The sequence below is a fragment of the Hevea brasiliensis genome, chromosome 1, assembly GCF_030052815.1.
Source record: "Hevea brasiliensis isolate MT/VB/25A 57/8 chromosome 1, ASM3005281v1, whole genome shotgun sequence".
Classification (NCBI taxonomy): domain Eukaryota; kingdom Viridiplantae; phylum Streptophyta; class Magnoliopsida; order Malpighiales; family Euphorbiaceae; genus Hevea; species Hevea brasiliensis.
Genome location: NC_079493.1, coordinates 25,002,420 through 25,011,044, shown reverse-complemented (window position 1 = coordinate 25,011,044; position 8,625 = coordinate 25,002,420). Strand labels below are relative to the sequence as shown.

Here is an 8,625-nt window from a genome sequence, read left to right as displayed (position 1 = left end):
AAAAAAATAAAATAAAATTACATTTATGAAAAAAAATGGAAAAGGTTTTATTGTTTTATACATTTGATTCAAATTTGGTATTAAAACTTATTCATAATTTTTAAAACGACTTCTATATCATTGAATTAAATCTGATAGGTCAAAATGTTTCAATTTATTTATTAATTAAATATAAAATATATTTTTTAAATTTAAAAAGTGAATTTATTAATAATATGAAAATTATTTTTAAATTATAAAAATTTTAAGTTTAGCAGCTAAAAAAAGAGTGAAGTGAATTTTTTTTTTCTTTCCTTTTAAAATTAATTATTTTTTTCATATAGAGTAAATAAAGGTATGCCTAGTATTTTGATAATCACTATAATACCATATAGATGGAATAGTCAATTAAATTCAACATTTAAATGGATAAGATTTTAATAGGAATGCTAAATAAAAAATAATAATAATAAGGATTCCAATACACAGAGTACCCATGAAAGTATACTATCTTAATTTGAATTTAATTAATATTTTTAAAATTTAAATAATTTTAAATTCAATTAAAATTTATCCTCTGATCTCATGACATCGTCAGCTTCTCCATGCACTCCTAGTTTTCTTGTCCCCTCATCGGATAACGCATTGACTCAAAGATTGAGTCAAGTCTTGACTTTAAAACGGAAAAAAAAATTTTTTTTTTTTTTTTTTTTTGCATTTGCTCGAACATGTATTTAAAAGCAAGATTGCATAGCTTGATAAGGATCTGAGGTCCGTAATTTTATATATTTTAATTAAAAAATTATCTAAAAATTATTTTTTATTGATAATTTATATTTTAAAAATTTAATAATTTCATAAAATATTCAAATTCTATTTTATTTAAAATAAAAAATTTATAAATATTATTATAAAAAACATATATTTTATATTTAATTAAGTGTTTATATAAATAATTTCGGATAATGGATATCTAATATACAAAACTCATATTCATCATAAACTCATCACTGGTATTATTTCTCAAATTCAAATTAATTTTTAATCTATCTTACTAGAATTCAATCAAGTTATATACTCGCAAAAACTCTACTCATTACTATCCCTAAAAAAAATATAATGTCAAAATTCACATCTTAAATATATAATCACTATCATTAATTTTCAAAAATATTAAAGATATATAATTTACTATTAATATTTAATTTAATTATATAAAATATATTTAGATTAATAAGATTTTAAATTCGAATATCAATAAAATTTAAATATATTATAAATATATATAATTTTTTCCATTTTTTGAATTGAGATTTTTTTTCACTATCCATATAATATTGAAGCATGTATCACAATATATTATAAATTTATAATAACTATATTTTTGTTTACATATATATATATATTCAATATTTGACAAATTAAGGCAGGAGAGTGAGAAAACAAAATCTATTAATTGTGGAATTTAGCAAAAATAGAATTAATAAAATGGCCCTTCTTGAACAAATGCCCTCTCTCTTGCTAATATCTACCAAACTGTCACTGCAGAAGCCAGGAGAACAGTAGCGGCAATCCCGTTATTATGGGAAATACCGAAGGGCATTATGGGAAAGAAGATGTTGCAGTTCTGAGGCCTGAATCAGAAGCTTCTTTGTGTCCCCTATTTTTGGTGGTGAAGAGTGATTTTTTTTACTCTAAATGTAAACGCTGTTTTCTCTGAAATTGCAGATTTTCCTTGATCTTCTTTAGTTTGTACACCTTGTAATATAAAAGGGTTATTTGTGGCAATCAATTTTTCCATAGTGAAATTCTTGCTCATAAATCACTATCCTTTCTCTTCTTCTTTCTGGGTGAGTTTTTGTTTTAATGAGTGATTTAAGTTTGTAATGCATATGCAAATTGCTGCAGTTTCTGATTTTGCTCTTGAAGGAAATTCAAGAAGAGAGGGTTTTTTTTTTTTTTTTTTTTTTTCCATTTAGATTTTCATAGTGTTCAATTTTAATGGAGCCTTGAAATTCTGGCATTGATAGACATTGTTTACGTGCAGATTATCCCATTTCTTTGCTTTTTGTAATTGATTTTCGTTAATCTTGCTGATTATTTATATCTAACTCATCTATTGTTTTTGTTTCTTGAATGTATGTGATGTTATTTTGCTTGGCCTGCTATATGTGAGAACTACAGGGTTTTTAATATGCCTTTTCCAATAGTTTATTAATTATTCAAATTATGAGGATTTCAATTGTTTGTAAGGTACATATTTAGTTATATTCTCGTGTTTACTGTATTGGGCTGGGATTGCATACGTGATACCTCTTTCTTATATGGTTCTGAATAATCTATTTCCTTTCTTGTTTTTGCCCCCATCTCCCATCTTTCTTGTTAGTCTACTGAATGATGTTGAATGGTTGATGTTTTGAATTTCTATGAATTCTGTACATGGTACCATAGCTCAGATTACTTAGTAGATTGATGGTATGAAATGGTGTCATTTGCAGGTTGTGTTCTTGCTCAATAACTCTTTTTTAAGAAATAAGGCACAATGCGTGCACCATCATTGCTTTCACAGTGTTTACCTGGCTGGTTGCCTCATGACCGAGCCAGTCACAGCATCACCAATGTCTCAGATAGAGATGTGCATCTCCCTTCTCATGCAGTTGAGATTCTCCCCTCAAAGGTAGACTTCCTCTTCTTATATTCAAGTATCAATCCTCCCTCCCCTAATTCTGAGTGTATCGTCTGATAAAAGAAATGGAAGCTAAGTCTTACCATTTTACAAGGTTGTTTTGATTTGACTTTTTTGGTGGGGAGTGGGAATTTAGGATTTGTCCTTAATTGATGTGCTTCCTATTTTCTGCTCTGCAGATGGCGCACCCTTATAAGTATGCTGAGGATAATGTAGAAATGCAAGGGCTTAATGTGTTCAAGGTATGTGAAATCCTCTTTTGGTGTTTTCTTTTATATGTAGCAATTGATTGTCCTTTTCGCCAAATACTAATGCTAATGGGAATTTATTTCTGATTAGGTGACCATCCTTTTGCGGTTTAGTTGTTATAAAACCCATGTTGTATAACTTCTGAATGTCGCAATTGATAAACTCAACTCAACTCAACTAAATTTTTATCCCAAAAATTTGCGATCGGCTATATGGATTCACTTTCTCCACTTTAAACGATTTTGGGTTAAATCCTAAAAAATTTATAATGCTTCTAGGTCATATTGTACTACTTTCCTCCAAGTCAATTTAGGTCTACTCCTTTTTTTTCTTTCTATCCTCTAACCTAATGTGCTCTACTTGTCTAACTGGAGTTTCCGTATGTCTACGCTTCACATGACCAAACCACTTCAATCTCCCTTCTCTCAACTTACCTCAATTGGCACCACTCCTACCTTTTATCTAATACTCTCATTACGGACTTTATCTAGTCTAGTATGGCCACTCATCCACCTTAACATTCTCATCTCTGCAACTCATATCTTAGACGCATACGACTCCTTCAGTGCCCAACACTCACTACCATATAACATAGCCGGTTATATGGCTGTACGGTAAAATTTTCCTTCCAACTTGTTGGGAATCTTGCGATCACATAAAACTCCCATGACACGTCTCCACTTCAACCATCCGGCTTTAATCCTATGATTAACATCCTCCTCACATTCCCTATCTTCTTGAAGGATTGAGCCGAGATATTTAAAGTGATTATTTTGGGACAGTACCACTCCATCCAAACTAACTCCTTCCCTATCACCAGTTTGGCCTTCACTGAACTTGCAATGTATTTTGTCTTCGTTCTACTTAACTTAAAGCCATTTGACTCTAGAGTATTTCTCCAAAGCTTTAGCTTTCTATTGACTCCTTCTCGCGTCTCATCTATCAGAACAATATCATCCGTAAACATTATGCACTAAGGAATACTCTCTTGTATATGTTTCGTCAATTCATCTAAAACTAATGTAAAAAGGTAAGGGCTTATAGCTGATCCTTGGTGTAATCCAATTGAAATCGGAAAATCTCGTGTCCCCTCTCACTGTGCACACAATAGTAGTTGCTCCTTCGTATATATCTTTCAACACTGGTATGTACCTAATAGATACCCTCTTTTGTTCTAACACACTCTATAAGACATCTCTTGGAACACTATCATAAGCCTTCTCCAAATCAATAAAAACCATGTGTAGATCTTTCTTCACATCTCTATATTTCTCCATCAAGCTTCTAATGAGAAAGATCGCTTCCATAATTGAACGACCGGGCATGAAGCCAAATTGATTGAGAGAGATAGAAGTATCATGACGTAGTCGATGCTTCACAACTCTCTCCCACAACTTCATAGCATGACTCATGAGTTTAATTCCTCCATAGTTTGAGTAACTCTGTATGTCTCGCTTATTAAGATAAGAGTCTACCAATGCTGACTTGCTAAAGCCTCTCCTGGAATGACCTTGTAATCCTTGCATAGAGCTCTATTTGTCTTCCTGGTTAAGAGAAAGTCGATTTAGCTTCTATGTTACCCACTTTTGAAAGTTACTAAATGTGACTCTCTTTTTATAAAGTAGGTATTTGCTAGTATTAGGTCGTATGCCATAGCAAATCCAGGAATGTCGCAATTGATAGCTTCAAAAAAAATTCTTTCACCCTGTTATAATCTCTTGTGGTTTATGCACTTGAATCTTTCTTACAGGGAAGAATTAGTGTTGCTGATATTATTGGGTTCACTGGTTCTGAAATGATATCTGCAAAGCCTGATGGTAAGTATATCAGATTTCCAGCAAGCACTCCAAAATGAAATTGTTCATTTCAGTTTTTCAGTTATCATATGTATGAATATTTAGTATACACTACTCAATGATATACTTCAGTGTACAAAAATTGAATTTATTGGATCAGGTGCTGATGCTAGACCCTTCTGGTTTTGCAGGGTCTGTGAAATCTTGGGACAACTCTATTGATCTTGTAAATGTCCTTAAGCATGAGATTCGCGATGGACAACTGAGTTTTAGAGGCAAGAGGGTACTTGAGGTAATTAAGTTAATGAAAAAATTTTGCTATGTGATTTATCTATGCTTTGACCTTATGTTTTAAGGTCTTCCTGGTTGCATTCATGGTCTAGAGAGGCCCTAATAAGTTACTCAACTTGCCATAACACACATGCATGTGTGTGCGCACAGATAGACATTTTTAACCATTAGCAAAAGCCTGTATTTGGTAATATGTTAAATAGCATGAGATATCATCTTATCGTGAACATGATATTTTAATTGGAAAGATGCTATGAGAAATAGGTTCTTTTGGTGGCATTGTATGACATAAAGAAGAATTGGCTGGCTTTGTCTAGAGTAAAAAAAAAAAAAAAGAAAGGATAACCTAGTGCACAAAGCATCCCACCTTTGTGGGATGTGGGGAGGGTTAATGTATGTAGCCTTACTCCTTAAACCAGATTGAAATACTTTATTTACCTTAATCTAACTGGAAAATAAAAACTTTGTTGGAGCCTGCACTTGTTTCTATGTTCTTTGATTTCTTTTTTTTTTTGTGGTATTATAATAGACTAAATGAAATTGGCTGGCATTGCCTGGATTAAACCTAATTCAGAATTTATTATTTGTTATCTAGATCCAATTTCAAAAAATTGCTTGTTGGTGCCTTCCATTAGAAAGTTATATTTAAGTGTTTTCTTTGTTGAATACCTTTTGGATTCAGACCAATGTCCTAGTTGTGCCTCTGAACTTCCTTAAATTTTCTTATTAGCGTTCACCATTCATTATTGAACAATAAAGTACTGTTATTACTTTCCTTTCCTGAGGATATTTAGGACCTAATAGCTTTTCTTGATATCATGCAACTATGATAACGCTTTTATAATTTGAAGTAATGAACAATATCAGCTGACAGTTGATCTTTTTTATTTGTATTTTTACAGCTTGGTTGTGGCTATGGTCTCCCAGGAATTTTTGCTTGCCTCAAGGTATATGCCATTGACCATATCACAACATTCCTCCTATTGTGCATTAATTCTTAAGTTATTATTATGTCAAAAAATGTGAATACAGTGGCTTATTTCTTGTTGTATCTGGCTTGTTAACTTTAACTAGCTTGTGACTACTAGAAAATTCAAAGCTTTTTATTTTTTGTGGGGGCAACTCGTTGTCTTGAATATTTGTTGAAATATGGAGATTTCCATATTGTCTTGAATATCAAGTACTATTTGCCTGTAAACCACTTGTTTTACTAAGTTCCTCTTAAGATGGAAAGCCATATGACCATCCCAATTTCTGATATAGATAGCTAATATGGTTCAGATCCTGTTTCGTATTTGAAAGCACTTGTGCAACACATATAATTCAAATAAAACTATCTGATATTCCCTTCTGCAATCCCTTTAAATCTGAGTAGGTCAGGCCTTTTTTAAGCTTGAATTGTGTGATTTGAAAGTTATTCCTATCCTTGTAGAGTACAGACCAATGAATTGAATGAGACTGATTTTTTTTTCTCCAGCTTCTTTTATCTTTTCTCAAAGACTTTTTATGATAACTTAATTGAAATTGTGTCAGTTGAAGCTAACTAGCTGTTTCACAGGGAGCTTGTGTGGTTCACTTCCAAGACCTGAATGCAGAAACCATAAGGTGCACAACTATACCAAATGTCCTTGCTAATCTTGAGCAAGCTCGGGACAGCCAGAGCCGACAGCCAGAGAGCCCTCTTACTCCATCAAGATATCCTCTTTCCCCATCAGTGCATTTCTATGCTGGAGACTGGGAAGAACTTCCATCAGTCTTATCTGTTGTGAGGAATGATGCCTTTGAAGTGACAACAGGGATGAGCCTGAGCTTCTCTGAGGAGGATTTCATGGATGGATGTAGTAGCGTTGATGGTAGCATCATAGTTCAGGAAACTTCCTCAAGGCGATCAAGAAAGCTTTCTGGAAGCCGTGCATGGGAGAGGGCTAGTGAGATAGATCATGGTGAAGGCGGGTATGATGTTATTCTGATGACAGATATCCCCTACTCAGTGACCTCTTTGAAGAAGCTATATGCTCTCATTAAAAAGGTTAGTTGGTTGGCTTCCTGATGCATGATCCTTTTGTTTTGTTTATATGGAAAGCACCATCTGCATTAGCAATTCATTGACTAAGGTGACAAGACATATAACATGGAATTTGAGAGAGCAGAGGGAAAATAAATTTCTTTATTTGGGATAAGTCTCAGAAGGATAAACTTGGACTTCATTCACATTTTGAGGCAAATTTGTCATGAATTTGTGAATCATTGAAAATACTGTATGTAGTTGGTTGATTTCCTGATGACTAAGCTTTCAGAACTTGATGAAAAGTTATGCAAGTTCAGTGAAGTTGCTGTGACAATAACAGACCAATGATACAATGAACAAATAAATTGTTAGGTTTTACATTTTAATAATACATTAATGATGGTGTCAGTAGCATACTGACAAATGCTGGAATGGGGAGCTCACTTGTGTGTGCAGCTGAGCTCTGTTGATGCCTGCAATTTTTATCCCTACCCTTTGCTATCTTTTATGGTTGAACTTACCTAAAATCAATCTCTGGATTTGATGCTATTGTCTAGTTAGTATTTTATTTTGTCAAACAATTTTGATCCTGATCTTCTGCTTATAATGTAAAAACTTTGATTTTAAGAAACATTTAGATATTACCCTTGTTAGTATCTGATTAAGTTGAAAATTTACATGCATGATAGATATAGATAGATGACTGCCTGCGAACGATGTTTTATAAATCAAAATTTGGATTATTAATATTGTGTTATTTTTAATTTTATTTACTTATTTATTTTTGGAAAAACTAGTGCTTGAGGCCCCCATATGGAGTATTATACTTGGCAACAAAGAGAAATTATGTTGGTTTCAATAATGGAGCAAGACACCTGAAAGGTCTGGTAGATGAAGAGGGCATTTTTGGAGCCCATTTAGTGAAGGAGATGACTGAGAGAGATGTTTGGAAGTTCTTTCTCAAGTGAACATCAACTTCAGAATTACAGATTCTATTTTGCTCTAAATACTGTATTTGTATATTACAGATCACAAGCGTCCTAATTTTTTTTAATTTTCTTGCATAATAATGGAATCAGAATTTAAATGTTTACCCAGTAGGCATCTAATTTTGCTGCCTTGTGTAATTCTTTTTTTCTTTTAAAAGGAAAAAAAAAATCTTTGTAAGAGTCTGTACATTTTTGTTTGTAAATCAAAACTTTCAGTAAATCTAAGGTTCAAATCATGTTGTTTGTACCCAATTATTTACTTGTTTCTTATTTTTCATTGATTTTTTTATATATAAATTTGAATATGCAATAATATATGTGAAGAACATTGTATTAAATACGGTTTAAATGTTGACTCAACGAACGGAGTCGGTAAGATAGTGATTCAACTGATGAATAATTTAAAATTAATCAAATATAATATTTATAATATAAATAAATATAATTAATTAATTATATTTTAATTATTTAAAATAAAATTTAAAAAATTATTAAATAATTAAACTGATCGAATTAACTGAGTCATAACACTTTATTGATTTAACTATTAAGTTGACATATTACACTGAATTATTTCTTATTTGATTTATAATTATTTCTTATTTGATTTAATTATAAATCTGATCA

At 31.8% G+C, this 8,625-nt stretch overlaps 1 protein-coding gene across 1 annotated transcript; it reads left to right on the top strand.

Annotated features, from left to right (window-relative positions):
- The first annotated feature begins 1,660 nt into the window (after positions 1-1,660).
- On the top strand, positions 1,661-8,245 carry LOC110645014 (histidine protein methyltransferase 1). The gene is made up of 8 exons (XM_058144931.1): positions 1,661-1,829; positions 2,478-2,656; positions 2,845-2,907; positions 4,665-4,731; positions 4,902-5,002; positions 5,904-5,948; positions 6,560-7,030; positions 7,807-8,245. Exons 2-8 carry the CDS (start codon positions 2,522-2,524, stop codon positions 7,975-7,977), a joined length of 1,053 nt encoding a protein of 350 aa, XP_058000914.1. The 5' UTR covers positions 1,661-1,829; positions 2,478-2,521; the 3' UTR covers positions 7,978-8,245.
- Positions 8,246-8,625: the final 380 nt, after the last annotated feature.

Coding starts and splice junctions, on each gene's coding strand:
- LOC110645014 (XM_058144931.1), top strand. CDS start 2,522: ATGCGTGCACCATCATTGCTTTCACAGTGTTTACCTGGCTGGTTGCCT. Junction 2,657..2,844: donor TTGAGATTCTCCCCTCAAAG/GTAGACTTCCTC, acceptor TCTGCTCTGCAG/ATGGCGCACCCTTATAAGTA. Junction 7,031..7,806: donor TATATGCTCTCATTAAAAAG/GTTAGTTGGTTG, acceptor TGGAAAAACTAG/TGCTTGAGGCCCCCATATGG.